This window comes from Pieris rapae, chromosome 2 (genome assembly GCF_905147795.1).
Source record: "Pieris rapae chromosome 2, ilPieRapa1.1, whole genome shotgun sequence".
In the NCBI taxonomy this organism is placed as follows: domain Eukaryota; kingdom Metazoa; phylum Arthropoda; class Insecta; order Lepidoptera; family Pieridae; genus Pieris; species Pieris rapae.
The window spans coordinates 9988019-10007500 of NC_059510.1; the positions used below are offsets into that span (position 1 = coordinate 9988019).

Sequence of the window (19482 nt, forward strand, 5' to 3'; positions counted from 1 at the left end):
TGCAATGTCATCGCCCACTGAGCTTCTATTCACATGCAAAGTGCTTATAAATAAGTAGGCCCGCTGTACACGAGCGTATTAACAGCTTGATATCCGCGTTTCGGTAATGTTCATTGTACTTTCACGTGGTTAAAATCAGTTTTATGTGTTTTATTTGAATGATGAATTGTAGTCCCTGTTACTCCAATATCGAAATATTTTTTCAAGAAATATGGGTGATAACAGTTCTGCAGATCGTAGTGTAGGCTTTTTAATATCTGAATTGAAAAACATATATCGAAGTTTAATTGCATCTAATTACATAATCATTTCCATACTAAGGAAATGTCATAAAATAGGCAAGAGTCTTTGCCAAAAAGTATTTACAGAGATATCTAGTGTTGAACATGAAAAAGTAATTAAAAGTATTTAAAATGAAAGGCCTTTATTATTATTGTTATATTGTTAAACCTACAAACAGTGTTGACATTGTAGTTAATATTGCGCGTTGTCTTTGCATATAGGCATGTAAAGGACACAACCAAACAACTGTCAAAAGGTTAAAAACAGATAATAAAGAGAACACTGGACCACAGACAAAATAAAGCAATCAGTGATATTGGCACGACAGTTAATAACGCGCAAATATTATGATTTAATATTTGTTTTAAAAACGTAGCGTTTCTGCCTCGTGTATAAAATCATTAACAAATAGTTATGCTCATGCTTACGTGTAAATTTGATTTGTGCTAATCGAGTTACATTCCTGTAGCGGCACATGAATTTACATTAATAAATTATTTATTTTACTGTCTATGTCGAAAATTAGTTCTATACAAAGACAAACTCCGTTTCTCGTGATTAAGAATCGATATAAGATATTTATTTTAAAAATGTTTGAAAACGGTCGGCAGTATTGGCCTGTCTTACGGTGACGTAAGTCATCGCAGAGGTCGTAAGTTCTATCCCCGGCTGTCTACCAATGGACTTTTTGTCTATGTGTGCGATTGACATTTGCTCACCCGGTGAAGGAGTCGTGAGAAAACCGGCTTTCCTTAAAATGGCTGGTGTCAATCACAGGAGACTGATGACCCACTTTCCTAGCAGATTGATAGTTGATTATGAAACGCATAATCTGGAACCTACGTCTAAATACACGCAGAAGTTAACTAGGCACCTCGCCAAGTGTCACTATCTCCAAATCAGGTGCCAAGTTGATTTGTGCGTGTCATTGTTTTTTCTTGCCACACTTGGATAGGCAAACAGATTATGATAATGCTAACAGAATGATTACAAACTATAAACATGTGATCTAAAAAGCGAGGCATTTAAATGATGTTTTAGCAGAATTTTGGAAATATAGCTGTACGAAACTGTGATTGAGAGAAATGGAAGGTATCAATTTAGGTAAATAATTAATATTTTTTATAATTTATGAATTTAATTAGGTAGGTGCGTGTTTAAAATCGCAGTTAAATCACATTGTCGCAACACCAGGCTTTATTTCATCTCAGAAACAATTAAGTGCAAAAAATACATAAGTGTTGATAATTATACTAAGTATTCCTTAATGAGGTGTTCTTAGAGGTGTTGGATCTTTACGAGTCGCGTTTTTTGCACATTTTTTTAAGGCATCGAATGCTGTGGCCTGTCTGTATACACACATTATATAATCACATAACTATATAGTAGCTATTTATATATGAAGAATTTTTATGTTTATTGCGGTAACATAAGATTGCTTTGTCTATTTTATAAGCAACAAGTGTTTATGATTTATATAATTCTTAGTCTGAGTGAATTAAAATACGCTGCGTTAGAGTCTGTAAAGTTAGATCAATGTATTCTGCCCCAAAGCGACCATGTAAGATATTGGTTTACACATTGATCGTGGATCGAACGTGGAGGCACCACATCTATAATAATATTATAAAGAGTAGAGGAAACGCAAGGCGTGGCATTAATTAGTATTACGTCTTTTCACGAGCACAGTATAATTATTTAGCGTCATTTTATTTATTCACAAAAATTATATACCTTTAATATTTAGTATCAAGATGATTGTGCGTTCTTGATGATCAAGAGGTTTTGTCGTTGACATCTCAAAAAAGAGTCGCCTACATATGAATCCAGCCAGGGCCGCTAGAGCACCTGTTGTTGTCATTAAAGAATCGTAGATAATAGACATATTGTTTGTGTTGGAGATATTAATTGTAAATAAGCTTGATTAACCTTAACAAATTAAATTTCGTCCACCTTTTAAATATTATAGACATCCCATCATTCCATTTTTACCTCCTTTCAGAAGACCGCGTTTTGGCCGAAACATTGAGCATTCTGATAAATGAGCTAGGTCTTTTGTCAATTTTCCTTTAATTTTTAAAAGTATTTTTTTTGTTTTCGTGTTTGCCTATAAGTCATTGAAATAACATTAAATATGGTATTTCGGGTGACAATGTATCAGTGTGCTGAGCGTTGGCAAGCTTTTCTACTTAAATAAATACTTTTTGATGTGTTGAAAACATAACTAAGATAGATAAGTAAGCCTCGCATTCCGCGTCGGTTCTCTTTCTACGACCTACCTTTTTAAAGTTGACTGTAACATTTAATAACCTAGCTATATTTCAATAAACTACTTATTAAGCCTTAATTATTAAACATCAAGAATACAGTATTAAGGAAAATAACTAAGGTAACAGATGTTACAACAACGATCAAGAAGCTAAAGTGGAAATGGGTGGGACACATCGCAAGAGGTACAGAAAAGTGGAGCAAAAAACTGCTTAACTGGTGCCCAAGGTACAGCAAGCGCAAAAGAGGGAGTGTTAACCAACTCCCACGCCACCACAGATATACTCAGGCCCGCACGGTATAGTACGTTTAAATCGTGTTCGTTTGATAACACCCGTGCGGTAACCTAAGTAACCTCGGTGCTGCTTTGTATACCGGTGGGGTTTGACTGCGTACTCGTTTGTCAAGACGGCTCGACGTAACGCTGGTACCGCCTCGACCCACGCACCCCTGCTAGTGCGTAATTGTAGATGTTGTCTTGAAGTGAAACTGCGCCTTGTTCTTATTTCTTGCTTCGCCGATTTTTCTTGGATCACAGCTCGTTGTCACGGGATAAAGGAAAGAGCCCGAGTCTCTACGCGCGTCTGCACCGTGTCAAGTCTGAACCGAGACTGCGCGTCTGCACCGTGTCAAGTCTGAACCGCGACTGCCCCGAGACTCGCCCGCGCCGAGCTTAAGTACTACGCAAGTATACCGCGACGAGAGCTACGCTTATATACATTTGCGCCGGTATACCGCGTCGAGAGCTGTGACCCTTTTATTCGGCGAAGTATTCTATTTATTTATTGAATATATTTACATTCATAACTGAACCATATTTCTCACTTAAATCTGTATACATATTTTGTCTAACTTATAACTCTTAACACTCGCACTTAATTTCTATTTATAGAGTTACAATTTTCAAACCTAACTTATAATATATTTATATTTCTATATATGAGTCGCCAACATTCTCCCCCTCGTGCGAAGCACCGTCGTTCCTGCACGGCGACTCCGCAGGCACCAAGATCAGGATCCTCGACGATGGTCTTCGTAACACTCCCCCTTTGGTTGGGACGTCCACGATTCTGGTTATTCCGTCGGGCCCGGGGTATGTAGTTTCGATGATGCCCCTCGGCCAAGTGCATCGTGGTAGCGTTCGTTTTACGATAAAAACCACGTCGCCTGGTTGCAGCTGCTCGCCTTTCTGTAGTCTAGTCGTTTTCCTGGGCAGTAGTTTGGGCAAGTACTCCCGTAGCAATCTCTTCCGAAAGTGATCAGAGAGTCGATGGACGGACTTCAAATCTTTTCTGCCCACCAGCTTTGCATCAGGAAAATGTAGTATGCGCGCAGCTCCACTGGATCGTTCAATGAGAATGTAGTTTGGTTTTAGCGTCTCCTTTTTCGAATTCTCAGCTAGGTTCGTGATTGGTGAATTGTCTATGTGTTCTGTCCCCAACAAGGTTGCTTGCATTTCAAGTCTCGGCGTAGATATTGATTTCCGAGACTTTACTCTCGACTTGGCATCAACGAGGTTTTCTAAGTATTCTCCATTACCTCCAGTTACGGCTGCATACGCTGTCTTACTCGCGTCTGCGACAGTATGCAGCTCCCCCAGCTCAGTGCAGAATAGTGACATACATCGCGGCAGCCGATTATCTTTTATTCTACCGATATGCTCTAGATAGCTTTTCCGAGCTTCTGTGTCGTCTTCAAAGATCACTCTTTTGCTCGACGCCGATCCTCGTAACTCAAAGTGTGCCTTCATGTGGATCAAGTTAACTGGCTGTATAACTCGTTGGTAATCGTCGACACAGTGAAAACTTTGCAAATAGTCATCCATATAGCGATATTGCTCTATTGCTTGTACCGCTGCTATATTTTTATGTACGAAAGCCTTTGCGTTTTTGTTTTTCATATAAATCGTGGTACAAGGTGACGCAGCTCCTAAAATCACTGATAACATTCTGTTATCCTTCACTAGCGCTTTCTTGTCTTTTCGCCAAAGGAACCTGAGACTGTTTCTGTCTTCTTCACATATTTTCACCCGCAGAAACATTTCTTTTTTATCGGCCGCTATCGATACGAGTTCTTGACGTACTCGCAGTAACACTCCTAATATTGACTGTAGACCGGTCCTGAATTCCGGTCCGGACAGCAGAAGGTCGTTGAGGCTGTCTCCGTTGTGATTGGCTGCACCGTCAAAGACAATTCTTAGCTTTTTCTTCACTGGCAAGTGAGGCAGGTACCACTTTTTGTTCGATGTGCTGTCGGCTGTTACTTCTTCAGCGTAGTTTCTTTTCAACAGATCTATTTGCGTGCTATATTCATTTTTAAACTTAGCGTCCTCACGCAGTTTTTTCTCTATTCCTTGATATCTGTTGAAGGCCGCTGAGAAATTATTTGGAAGTTGTACGTCTTTCCTTTTCCACAACAGTCCGACGTCGTATCTGTCATCTTCCAATTGTTGACTATTTCTTTCCAATATTTCTAGTGTGCGCTGTTTTATATCGGTTGAAGGCTTCTTCGGCTGAACCCCCAAAGACTCAATATTAAGATGTTCTCTCACTGGCTGATTTATTTGGTTTTCGACGACTCTTGCATGTGCACATGTGTTTACATAATTGATCGGAGACACACCGTTGCTATCGAAGCCATGGATAACCCATCCTAACTTTGTTCTTGACGCCACCGGCTGCCCTGGCTTTCCACGTCGTATTTGTAATGAGACAATATGTTTCCAACTGTCTTGGCCAATGAGCAGCTTCGGCGCCTCAGCTTCGTAGCACACGTCTTGCAGTAAACCCCGCAAGTGCTGACACTTCTTTAGTCGGGTTTTATCGATGAGTTGTGGGGCTAATTTCAGCTCTTTGATAGTCCTTGCCCGCTTAAGTGTGCTCTTCTCGCATTGTCTTATCCCTTTCACTTTGATATCTACAATCATTGAGTCGTGATTTTTCATTTGCCCGCCGCCGATAGTTTCTATATTTAAGGTTTCGCGAGGACCCTTAATGCCGATGCTAGCAGCCACATTTTCGTCGAGCAGTGTCACCGTTGAGCCTTCATCTAGCAGCGCCAGTACTTGTTTGCTCCCAGTCGGTCCGTAGATCTCCACCTTAAGCATCTTTAAAATAGCTTTCGGAGTACTAATTGTATGGACCGTCGCTGTCTTGGTCGCTGCCTCTTCATGACTTTGTTCGCTCTCCGATGTCACATGTAATAAGCTGTGATGCCATCTTCGACACAACTTGCACGGTGGCCTTCGGCATTTTTCTTTCCGGTGCTTTCCAACTAGGCACTTGAAGCAAACCTTAAGCCTCTTAACCGTTTCCCATCTATCGTTGACTGCCGCATTCAGAAATCTTTGGCAGTCTTTGAGCTTATGGTTGCCTTCACAAACAGGGCACTTGATTTCTTCTGGTCTACTTTTTTCAGCAATATTAAAAGTAGCTTGCTTCACCGGTCTTCTTATCGTTGCGCTCGGTCGTACACATTTGCTGTCTTCGAGTACCGCGAATGCGCCGCATTTATCTGCTTCTAAATTGAGGAAGTTGCTTATTGTTTGAATATCTGAGAACGATTCCTCTCCCCTCGCAGCCGTGTAGTCGTACCATCTAAACCTCAGAATCGCAGGCATCTTCTCTATGATAATTTTCATAATTTCCGGTGAGTACAGGTATTGCGGTTTCTTCAATCCTTTTATGGCGGCCACACTGTTGTTTATTTGGCTTGCGAAAACGCATATGTCGCTGGGATTTTCTGTCGTTCTGTGAAGCGCTTTTAATTTCTCAAGTTCGGCTAACACCAATGCGTCGGGTCTACCAAATCTTCGGCGTAAAGCGTTAAAAACTTCTTCTGGCTTCGCTTCTGAGTACAAGAGGCTCTTAATACTCTCTCTCGCTGTGCCTTTAATCGCTTTACGTAGTCGCGCCATGTTCTGAATGTCCGAGAACATGGGAGATGTATCATCGTATACGACCCGGAACGCCGTCCATTCGGAGCTGTCCCCTTCAAATATTGGCAGCTCTTGAATGTATTTCGGTTGCGGCATTACATGGTTCGTCATGACTTCCTTTATTGCGTCGGCTATTGCTCGAATGTCGCTCTTTGTTTCTATTTCTTCTGGCTTTTGTTCCGATGAGCGCATCCAGTTTGCTACCTTTTCTTCATGGTCATCGTTGACGTCTTCTATAACGGAGTCGTCCTCTTCCGTTTCTGCTTCTAATCGTAATCTGGCCAGGTGTGCTGCAGCCTGCGCTTCCCGCAGTTCGCAGCGAGCCAACTCTTCTCTGGCCTCGGCTAGTCTTCTTGAGCTGGCTTTTGATACGGTTCTCGATGCGGCCCGCCGGGTATAACCCGCTGGTCTCAGAGTCAATGCTTGCTCTGATTGGCTGGCTGCGCTCGTCGACGTGGACTGCTCGATCGTTTTCTCTTCGCCTGTGGTCTGAACTTCGGACCTAGTGGCGGAGGTAACAGTCAACGTCGATTCTCCTCGCTGCATCCCATTCTGTGATCTTGTGACTGGCATTTTCTTTCGCAATATTCACTTCTTGATGACAACCGTTGCAGGATCCGGCTCGAAGGACCAAATTGTTAACCAACTCCCACGCCACCACAGATATACTCAGGCCCGCACGGTATAGTACGTTTAAATCGTGTTCGTTTGATAACACCCGTGCGGTAACCTAAGTAACCTCGGTGCTGCTTTGTATACCGGTGGGGTTTGACTGCGTACTCGTTTGTCAAGACGGCTCGACGTAACGCTGGTACCGCCTCGACCCACGCACCCCTGCTAGTGCGTAATTGTAGATGTTGTCTTGAAGTGAAACTGCGCCTTGTTCTTATTTCTTGCTTCGCCGATTTTTCTTGGATCACAGCTCGTTGTCACGGGATAAAGGAAAGAGCCCGAGTCTCTACGCGCGTCTGCACCGTGTCAAGTCTGAACCGAGACTGCGCGTCTGCACCGTGTCAAGTCTGAACCGCGACTGCCCCGAGACTCGCCCGCGCCGAGCTTAAGTACTACGCAAGTATACCGCGACGAGAGCTACGCTTATATACATTTGCGCCGGTATACCGCGTCGAGAGCTGTGACCCTTTTATTCGGCGAAGTATTCTATTTATTTATTGAATATATTTACATTCATAACTGAACCATATTTCTCACTTAAATCTGTATACATATTTTGTCTAACTTATAACTCTTAACACTCGCACTTAATTTCTATTTATAGAGTTACAATTTTCAAACCTAACTTATAATATATTTATATTTCTATATATGAGTCGCCAACAGGGAGACAACTGAGAAGGTGGATTGACCACATTAAAGAAACGGCAGGTGGTACATGGCAGAGAGTGGCACAGTGTAGAGAGGAATGGCGGGATTTGGAGGAGGCCTTTGCCAAAAAAGGGCACACAGATGCACCTGAATTAGATTAAAATGAAAATTTGTTTAAATGTATAAAATATGTAATGTAGATTATCTGAATAAAGGCTATTATTATTATTATTATTATTATTAAACATCAGGTGAGCCTCCTGCCCGTTTTCTATAAAAAAAAATTCGTCCCCCTGTTCTATAAAAAAACAGTGCGTGCGTACAAAGTACACATGTCAGAAGTGAAACTTCTTTGTGAATTAATAATGACTAAGGTAAGCCGTTGGCAAGCTTTTTTATAAATAAAAAAAGGTAAAAGCCCTAATACTCCATGTATGTATTTGTATATCTCTATTCACTGTACGTATAAGTGCTAATAATAATATATATAAATAAATACACTAGTAAACGAATACACAAACCAATATAGCATGTATTATTTCTCAATATCTCTTATTCTCTCTCTCGTTTAATTTTTCTCACTATAGCTCTCTCCCACCTCTCGCTCCATGGCACTGTGCGTAATACGACAATCGCTCTATCTCACTTTTTCTCTCGATCTTTCTCACTTGCTTGCTCCCTACTCTCACTCCATCGCTAGTTGCTTCATGTTACGTTCGCCCTGTCTTAGTCTCTCAATCGGTCTCGATCGCTCTCTCTCTCTTTTTCGACACTTCCGTTGCATACTTGCGTGACGTTACATTTGTAAAAAATTTACCCTCATGCGCCTAAAGAAGTTTCACTTCAAAAACTTGCATGTGTTAAACCAGGTTTTTGTGATTTTATTATGAGACAACGCCCAAATGATCGTCGTATTATAGATGGTTTAAAATGATTGATTATCCAATTTTCGAAAGACAAATTGATTTTTGTAATCATGTTTGCAGTATTGTTGTCATTATTTTAATGAATACTTACTTAGTAATCTAATGTTAAGACTGATACTTTTATTTTAGTCTGATTTTATTTATTACACTTCTTTTAAACAGAATGATAACTCAATTTGTAGATGTGTTTTAGAGCCAACCAGATAATGAGCTCAGTTTCTTAGTGTTTCTTAGTAGAACGGACGATATAGAAAAGATACAGAAGAAGAATTCTTCTATCTTCTCCCGCATTCGTCCAGCAGAGAAGTATTCTTGCTAAACGAAAATTTATATTAGGAACATATATCCTTCCTTTATGAAGTAATAATCATAAAAACGTTCAGTACGCCAAGGATCATTTGGCACATGCCGCCAAAATTTATGGTCAGAAACAAACAAAATGCGATTCGCCGGTCGTCGAACCTAAAACCGTGGTCATTAGTGTTGCCCAAAATCGGTCTTGGTCTTGCAGTCTTGGTCTTGTTCTTGCATTTTTGCAAGACCAATACCAATACCAAGACCGCCTTATCATAGCAAGACCAATACCAAGACTGAAGCCTGCAAGACTTGAGCAAGACAATACTTAAGCCTGCAATACTCTTGCGTCTTGCAGTTAGGACAAACTGAGATTTGGGCGTTATCAAATTTTCAACTTTAACACTAGAGAAATAAGGTTCAAGGTTGATTGGGAAAATGTGACGTTCTGCGAATAAACTGTTGGTCGGTCGGTGTATTATATACGATATTATATTTGATAATTTACCGACAAAGACGCCGCGGTTTGCAACAAGTGTATCACAGGCATTTGACACGCTGTCTCGATGGTGGGTGATTTAAACAAATTTGAAACGTGGAAAAACTCCAAATATGAGCGACGTCATATTGCTTTACGCATTTGGTTTTAAAATCACACATTTCCAAAAATCGAGATTTGCAGTGTCGGTTTATCAACTTCTATCGTATCTACTCTAGTAGCTAGTAACCTCCATAAAACAGCAGGCAACGTATAGTTCCAATAAAAAAGGAACATAATAAACAATATTATTTGCATAATTATCTACACTTTATTTTTGCGTAGGCACAAAACCTATTTGATTTTGATTCTGATACTTCTGTTTTTTAATCTTTCAAAGATTTATTCTATCTATCAAAGAATGCCGCATTTTTCTTTGTCGGTCTTCGGCTTGTGTGCTTATAAATATGAGTTTTTATTTCAATTTCAGTCATTTCTAATTGAGTTTCGCTTCGAGTCTATCTTATTTATTATTCTCGCCCATTTACCTAGCTAGGTACTCTAAATTCTTATTGCTTTCGGAGTGAATGTTTACAATTTGACATGAGTGACGAATAAATAGCAATAGGCTAATAGGTATTTGCAAGTCTTGCGAGACTTGCGAGACTCTTGCTGCAAGATCAAGACCAAGACCAAGACTGAGAGCGCAATACCAATACCAAGATCAAGACCAGGTGTATTGACGCAAGACCAATACCAAGACTGGTCTAAGTCTCGTCTTGGTCTTGCAATTGGGCAACACTAGTGGTCATGTACATTTTTGGTCATTTTAATAAGTTTATTAGCTTCTTGTCAGTGTCATTGAACTTAAAAAGGCCTTTGCTAGAATTCAATTTTTTTTTTAATTTCTGAAATAAAATTCAATTATTTTCCCTAAATTTAAGCCTATATTCTAAATTAAATCTAGTTTTAGGAGCGATGTGTGTATATGCACTTTGACATATTTGACAGCGCTCATGACGATATAGTAACTGAGGATAAAGTTGGCCATCGAAATAAACTGAACGTCCTTCAAGAAAAGAGCGACCAATCAAAAGAGCCGGCAACACTCTTGCGAGCCCTCGGCATTGAGAGTATCCATGGGTATATCAGACAGCCCTTTTACCCCTGTTCTATAAAAGAATTGGTACATTTAAGATGGCACTATTTTTTTTCCAAGAGCGCATCGTGCAATCTGTGTTCTGACTATGAACAGATGAGTTATAGGAGGACTATTATATAGAGGATATTGTGTCAACCTACAATATATACATATCGTATAATATAAGAGAGTACAAATCACTGCGATGCCGTCATACCCTTAAACGCGCTAACGTTATTCAGGTCGCTAAGGATATTATATATATTTTATATATATATATATATATTATGTATATATATACAGTTTTTCGACCGTAGTCACTGGTTTCGAGTCTGAGGCTAGACTGGCACGTACTGGTCAGGACATCTTTCGTCCTCCCAAGTGAAACACTCCCTCAGTTCTTGGTTTTAATTTGCCTCAAGTGTAAGCACGACGAAACAATTATACTTTGTAGATTTTGTTAAGAAGAAGAATGTTCAATAAAGCTCATCTAATGCAATATTTGTTTTAACTTACTTTCATTGTTGTGTATGTTTCAGAAACTATAATTACTTGGAATAAAAACCTAAAAAACTAAATAGAACAAATAAAAATTTTTCATTTTTAACTTTTAAACTGAAATCCATAAAAAACTTCTTAAACCAAAAAAACTCGAATTGATCCAGCCGTCTTCGATCGTCGTCTTCGTGCTTAGAAACATATTTCATTTTATTTATATAATACAAAATATAATAACTTTAATTCTTAATTTTTACCATTCTCGCACTAACCGTCATTTTTTCTTCGTTGAAATAAATAAACAATACTTTCATACATAAAGTACGTACGGAGTCCAACATTTCGTTAACGACTTTTAGAGAGGTTGTTTATGTATTCAATGTTATAATTACGGTAATTGTCATAAAATGAATTAACAGCTGGATTTCAGGAATCACATCTTATCTTACGGTTCACCGTTATAAAATGTTACTTGCTGACACTTAATATAACTGTTCCACATCCTTGGAATGTCTAAGTCTGATACATTAAATGTTATGGCTGTACCAGCTTGCTTTGTTTGTAACATAATATGGATATGCTCTTGATATGCTAAAACATGCGTTACATGGGGTAATTATTTTGGTTAATACCGTACTAATCAAGTTGCAGAGGGCAGGGATGAAGCTTATGTTATAAATAAAAAAAAGTGTCAGATTTGCTGTCATATAATCTGACACGTGGAGAGACAAGTGCAGAGAGGAGTGGAGGGATTTGGAGTAGGGCTTTGCCAAAAAAGGTCACACAGATACAATAGAAGATTAAAATGGAAATGTGTTTAAATGTAGATTACAAATATCTGAATAAAGGCTATAATTATTATTATAATCTGACACGTATCGTAATTCGCAGTAATGATTGTCCATCTTGTTTCAGTCAATATGGCGTTGTTCTGGTGTATAATTGCTGGTGTCCTGGCGGCGGCGCAGGGGCAGTCGAACTACGGATCGCAGGCCAACAACGTTGAATACCAGGGAGATGGTCTGCCCGAACAGACTGTGCTTGATGGCAAGGTAAATATCATAGTCATAATATTTTTATTCATTTAGGTAAACATGTACACTTATGAACATCAAGGAAAACAAATTAAATTAATCGTAAATTTACATTTACCACCAGTTCGCAAGTCAAGGGCGTAGAGCGGGTAAGAAGAACTGGTATCAGTTCTGTTATTTATGGTAAGGCTCAGTATTGGCTGATAAAAGATAACACGCGATGGTGACACTCACTGTACCGGGAAATGAGGGAGGTGCCCCACTAAGGGGTAGTAAATACACGATTACAATATTATCAAGGTATACTTAATAAATAAGTATTGAAAAATCATCAAGATAAAAAAGATCCCATTTTTCCTTCAAATATAAATAGTGACAAATTACAGGATAAAGTCACTTTTTGTGTATATGAGACTTGTAAACCGTTAACAATATTCAATTAAAGACAGGGATTCAAAAAAACAAAATGGCGTCCCGACGTTCATACGCATTAATTTTTTGTGTCCTGACTTATAGAATTTACGATTTAGATAATTTTACTTATCAAAAATAGCTGGAAGGACCTGGACGGGATTGACAATTATATATTATACAATAAGGAAAATGGAGGCCTATGCCCGTGGGCGTATATACTTATTTTGTATTCTGATATAAGGCTATAAATAAGTCATGAAAAACGAATTTAATTAATAACAAAGCTAATAATTTTAATGAAGTCCAACTTTTACTAATTGTGGTGGTATTTGTTGCTACTTGTGGTGACTGGTTGTACTTGAATTCGTGTATGCGGTGATATTAGTTATTTCGACTACGTATTGGCGTGTTCCCAAGAGAATGTAAGTGCGTACTCTTATTTCACCAAGCCTCCTGCTGATACAGGACAAATCTTTGTTTTTAATTTATTTTATTATTATTAATAACATAATTGTTACAGCTCCTTAAAAACATGTGTAAAACAAAAAACGTGGCGATTAAAAAGAATTTCGTTTGAGTTCGAGTTCGCCACGTTTTTGTTTAGTTTGCCAGTTCTTCTCTTCCGATCTACTCCTTTGATTTGAGAACTGGCAGTATATGTAAAATTAGAATTTCATATACATTTCTGTTTTCGACGTTCATAAGTGTACTTTGAATAAATGATTGTGAATTCGAATTGAATTTAGAGCTGCGTAGTACTACAAATATTTAAAGTCTTGGTGTACAACTTGTCTAAAGATAATAAAGTCCATTCAATGTGTTATCAGATCGCATATAGAAATTATTCAGTATGTCTTAACGACTACGATACATTGTCTCGGCAATCACAACGCACAAACGGACCGCGCGAATAAAATACGTATTTGCTTTGGTTCCACTGACAGACGATATTTTGTAGTCGATAGCCGTGCTTATAATATTTTATTAGCTGTTTAATTTTTTAAACTGTTTTCTTAACGGTCGTCTCAAAGAGATTGCTGTGTGTTTTTTTTGGCTATGCACTTCTTGCACTTTAAGCTTAATTTATTTGTTGTTGTTTTCTTTACTTGAGTTGCCTAGACAGAGATCGCTTGTTAGCGATAAGGTCGCCTGCACCCCTAATTTATATTATTTTAATTTAAAGTTTTAAATAAATAAAAAAGCCCTCTCGTTGATGCATATTTTTTCAGTTTATTGTTAATACATATTCATATATAATTATTGTGTAAATAAATCCAGTTTAGGTAAATATGTAAGATGTTATTTCCTGAACAATTCAAATTATTACCTTGGTTATCAATTAAAGTAGATTTTTATTCAAATAAAATTATGTCAATGCTAAAGATTTAGAAGATTTCAACGTATGAACTAAGGGACGCCATTTTGTTTTATATACTAATTAGATAATATATACTACCTTTTGAATGAGTGTTTTAAGGAATGACTTTAAAGCGGTATTTAGTTTATAAGTCTCATATAGTTTGTAAAAATATACTATAACTAAATTAGTTAAAGACACGAGAGTAAGAAAATCATTGAACAGATCTTATGGTTTCAGTAATTTATTTGTCATTAAGAACATCACTTACATAACTTACATGAGAAAATATACTAATACAATAGTACAATACGCTTAATAATTATAAGTATACATATTACAATATGTATACTTATAATTAAAGTTTTAAAAAATTAGTAAATAAAGTAAAACAGCAGACAAACAGAAGACTTATCAGATAACGATACAGTAATTTTACGAATACAGGATTGAATACAAGAAACAACAATAATGAATCATAAATAAAATAAATTTAACAAATAACACACAAATCTATAGTTTATTGTAAGACATATAGCACGCCAAAAGTACCTACTAAACTACGACTGAAACTAACTTGCAACAGTAGTGACGAAAACAGGCTATTAAATAGTATGATAAAGGTTATTTCTTTTACATTACAAAGATAAACAATATATATATATATGAATCAGAAAACAAGTAAGTACATTAATAGATAAATAAAAAAATAAAACATAAAAAATCAAAAGAAAAGTGATTTTTTTTAAAACAACAAATAATACTAAATATTTCAAACCAATGTTACTGCTTACAACAAAATCAAAATCGTTTAATCGTTTCGATATCATAATTACAATTATAACAATTTTTACCCGTTGGTTAGTGGAAATCCACCCCAATAGATAACCGCGGGCAAATAATTAGCCGGGCTGGATTTATCGAGACAGTCTGACAGCCCGCTAAATATAGTGCTGCACCTATACTCTGAACGCAATTATAACTCTAGGTACATCACTAGTTTATTGAAGCTAGCTACATCGTCGATCCCAATACGTGGGTAACACTGAAAATGTTTAGAACTGGCCAGTTAGAAACATTGCTTATGAAAACTTTTTTGTATTTCAACTTTAAAACTTTTTGGTAAGTTATGTATGTAGTTTATTGTATTCATTTGTCATTTGTTTTTATGAATTGGCGGCAAATCTAAAACTCTTGTTACACCTGAAAATGAAGCTAACGCGAGAAAACTTTCAGTCGTAATGTATTAAAACCTTAAATTAGAGGTATTCTCTTTAGGAGGCCTAAAAATGTGATGAAAACATACGAAGACGCCATATAAGAGACCCCTAAGGAAAAATGGGCCCACTGCTTTTCTCAGTGGTTCCATCGAATGCGACGATGTGTAGAGAGGAACGGAGATAACTTCAAAAAACAATAAAAATATTGGCTACCGTTGTGCATTAACCCGTTTTTCACTTTCTAAACATTTTAGTGTTACCTAGGTAAAATGCATTACATCACTAGCTGTATTGCTATTGCTTTAAGTTAGACTACATTGGTGGCTTTGTGAAAAATTATATAAGGGGCATATTTACCCTTATAATGTATAACATAAGGATCCTGTCATCACATTTGCCCCTCATATTGGACACGTTTTGGCTAATGATGTGCAATATTTAAATTCGTTCCCCATCTTTCGTTCGATATAGTTTTAGAGTTATTAATTAGTTTGTTAGTGGCACATCAGATTTAGGATCTTCAATTGTATGTAAAAATTGTATTAATAATATAATACAGCAGTTCAGCATCTCTGACGTTGCACCCATTAAATATCAGGAAGGAATATCAGGAAACTGGCATGGTTTTGAACCAAAAAGTGGACGCCGTGTGTCAGGCACAGAAAGTTGGCCAAGGTTTGCAGCGCCACCGTTTATTTGTAAGAGATATAAGATAAAAGCTTTTCTACAACTTTCGCAGTAAGGAAAAAATAAATAACGGGTAACCCAGTGTGAAATTGCAGTTTTATTTACCAGAAAAGCAATATGGTATTATTCGCGAATTCTTAGGGAAACGGTTCTTCATTTAATGATAATGTGCCTTACTATCTTGATTCACGTTTTATTTTTTCTTTCAGGTGACGAAACTGGATGATCTCAGTCCAGTTATATTTTTGAATCGAACGAGGGCGGCGTTAAACTGTGCAGCTGGTTCTATGCAGGTCTGTTTTAGAATTAAACATTCTACCCAGTAATATTTTTTGTCTATGTACACATAACTCATTATCTCGTATGGCAAAAGTATGGCATTTAAGAATCAAAAATCGTATCAATTTATCATAACATAATACTTATTACTAACTTGCCTATATCTATGTAACCGACGAAATGTCTGCCCTGTTCTTCTGTTCCGGGAAGGTGTTTTTTTTAGTAAACTTCGTGCTTGTCAGTTGGGAAAGAGAACGCACGAGTGCAGGAAAGGTAAAGAAAAAGGACGAGTGTGTAACAGCCCTCATCCCGAACGCTATATGTCCCTGCAATATGCCACTTTTTGAGCAACTGTATTAAAAATACTAATTAAATCGTCGTGAGATATTTGGTGGTAAACAAGATTTTTGAAATAAACTATTAATAAAAAATAATATGGAGACTACTGAAACTAATATTAAATTAACTTTCACATATGTAAAATATGTAGTTCTGTCGCATCGCAATATCGCCTAAAATTCCACGAGTATTTGCTATATATTTTTAGTAGGCGCCAATAATTACAATTTTACTGTAATGGTATTTTTGTTTTAAAGTATGTGTTCTTATACTGCTTTTTCTCTCGTATTTGCATTTCACTTTAAAAATCTCTAATCTCAACACTCAAAGTATATGTAAAAAGTCTCTTACTATATTAAAATGAAAAAAATTTGTGTCATTCCAGATTGAACTAAAGTTTAACGAGAAATTCTACGGAATTGCATACGCAGATTTCGACAGAAACTCCGCGTGCCAGGTTGCTGGTAAGGGTGCTACCTCCTACAAACTCGAGCTTCCATTAAAGGGATGTGGAACTAAACAGGTAATATATTGAAATAACTACAAATGATTAAGAATTTAATTTAATATTTATTCAAGAAATGTACTTGGGCGAGAAATTAAGTTGTCACGTTTATAATATAAATAAACGCGTCTCATTTCGTTAAAACAGCTTAGATTTATTAATTTTTTTTCTTGTTATCCTATCTCCCTTCAGTAACTTTCTAATTATCTTTGTCCTTGGCTTTTATTCTTTCGCTTCATGCTAAGGTTTCCATTCATTCTATAAACCTTTTTTTGGAGCGCCCCCTTCTTCCACTTGAACCTCCCTATATACCTGGGTTTTCCACCTTTAATCTTTGTATACATAATGCTTACTTACTTAACTTATAAATGAAGTTCTTTTGATTTTGCTTTATGGTATTTGGTGAGTTTGGTGGTTTGGTTTGGAAATTTAGTGGTAACAAAAAGTAAACTTCAAAATACATTCTTTGCAGGATCCATTGCGTGTTTTCACGAACAACATTGTGGTTCGTTTCCATCCAGGTTTGGAAATGGATGGCGATGAAGTTATCACAATCGTTTGCAGATATCCGCCACCCATAGTGCCTGTTGCTAAGCCTTTTATTGCAACGTAAGTAATCAATAATTCAAAAACTTCAAAATTCAAATATAATTTATTCATGTAGGTAACATAATGTACACTTATGAACGTCAAAAAAGAAATATACATTAAATGCTTGTAATTTAACATTTACTGCCAGTTCTCAAATCAAGGGCGTAGAATAGAAAAAAAGAACTGGCAATAAACTCTCCACCACTCTTTTTAATCGGCATGTTTTACACAACGTTTGTAAGGAGCTGCAACCATTACATCTTGTTCCATATGACATCAAATAATAAAATAAATTAAAAACAAATATTAATAGGAGTAGCAACAACTCATTGATCAACTCATTAAAACTCTACTTAGAATCTAATCCGATGTATGTTGCAGGCCAGAAGCAGCAGGTCCATTACCAGCCAAGGCACCGTTAGCAGGAACACATATACTTATGATAATCTGCGCTATTCTCTTCTTGACACTTCTTTTACTGGGTCTCGGCGTCTCTTACTTATGTCTGCGTAGAAGAGCTCTCCCCGTGCCAAGAAGACTTATTGATGACTCCTCAGCTTCCATCATTAGTAGAGAGAGTATTCAAGGTGAGTACGCCATTATGTTTAGTGCTTGATGTTTACTTATAAACAAAAGAAATGGTTAGAAATATTAACATTAGGAACACGACAAAGATAGAGGACATCACAAAGAGAATTCATTTCATGCATTATATGAAGATTTACTTCACTAATCTAAAAAACTGAAAAAAGAAAAAAGGCGTATTCTACAAGAGATGAGAAGATGAAATAAAACTGGTTGCAGGAAAGGTTTAGTCAAGTTCCTAAATAAATAAAATATAAAGATATTACTAAAATAATCTAAATTCTAAGCGGACGAACAAAATCATTTTTTTTACAAACAGAGCAACTTTTTTAACATTTATCACATATAAAACACACACACATAACCACACTAAATACAATAATAAAAAAAAAGAATAAAAATTGATATGAGATATAAAAAAAAATAAAAAGAAAAAAAAAATAGTTGCCTATATAACAACTACCAACTATTGTTAAACTGGAAATAAAAAGGCTTATTATTATTATTATCATAATTATTATGTTGCATATTATTTATGTTAGCTATAGGTTTACGAAATAATGTTTAGTAAAATATGTTTGTGTGTCAACAGAAGTGAAGATACCCCGAGCACACCCAGTTTATCCGGTGGCTGCCGAAAGCGCCAGTGTAGCATCAGATACCATACCCTCAGACTATCCATCGGAGACTCCAAGTGAAACTGAGCATGCGCACGTTAACCCCAGCTTCTTGGTAGACGAATATCAAAGTGAAGGTAATTGGTGTTTATACTAGAAGTTGCAGCGTGTATTTTTTATATGGTTTAGTAACTGGTTGGTCTGGGTTCGATTTCAAAGAAAGTCACTGTTAATTTATTATAAATATTACATATTAAATATATTTGCACTTCTTGCCTACCTTATCTAATATAATTTATTTTTTTCCTTTATTCACAGTTAAATTTTTATATTGTAATGTAACGAAGTGTTAAAAAATAAATAAAATAAATAAATATATATCCCACATATAATATTTAACTCATGTATTCTAGTATTGTAAATTCTATTTTAAAAGAGTTATTGTGGAGGTTCTTGCCCATTCTTCTCCACACGAATATACCTTTTGGAAGGGGCAACTAGAATTATCTTTATATTTTATTTAACGTGCCATTTTAGGTGGTCTAATTGAAATAAATGTTATGATAAATCGTTACTATTTCATTAGGCTACAATGAGTCGCAAGAGACGACACACACTCACTCTCGAATCGCTGGCGCGCCGCCCGCCTTTGACGTCCGCGTCAGAGTTCAACGACCCCCAGCTCCACCATCGCCACAATCTACCAT

General features: G+C 36.8%; 1 protein-coding gene across 5 annotated transcripts in view; it reads left to right on the forward strand.

The window, feature by feature from the left end:
- Positions 1-19482, forward strand: part of LOC111000670 — a 66154-nt gene that overhangs the window by 39670 nt on the left and 7002 nt on the right. For all 5 annotated transcript variants that reach the window (XM_022270208.2, XM_045631599.1, XM_022270206.2 and 2 more), the window contains 7 exons: positions 12063-12199; positions 16069-16152; positions 16863-17000; positions 17455-17591; positions 17955-18160; positions 18751-18912; positions 19362-19482. The exon at positions 19362-19482 is cut by the window's right edge and continues 33 nt beyond it. In XM_022270208.2, coding sequence (XP_022125900.2) covers positions 12068-12199; positions 16069-16152; positions 16863-17000; positions 17455-17591; positions 17955-18160; positions 18751-18912; positions 19362-19482 — 980 coding nt within the window. In that variant the 5' untranslated portion in view covers positions 12063-12067. The remainder of the gene's footprint in view (positions 1-12062; positions 12200-16068; positions 16153-16862; positions 17001-17454; positions 17592-17954; positions 18161-18750; positions 18913-19361) is intronic.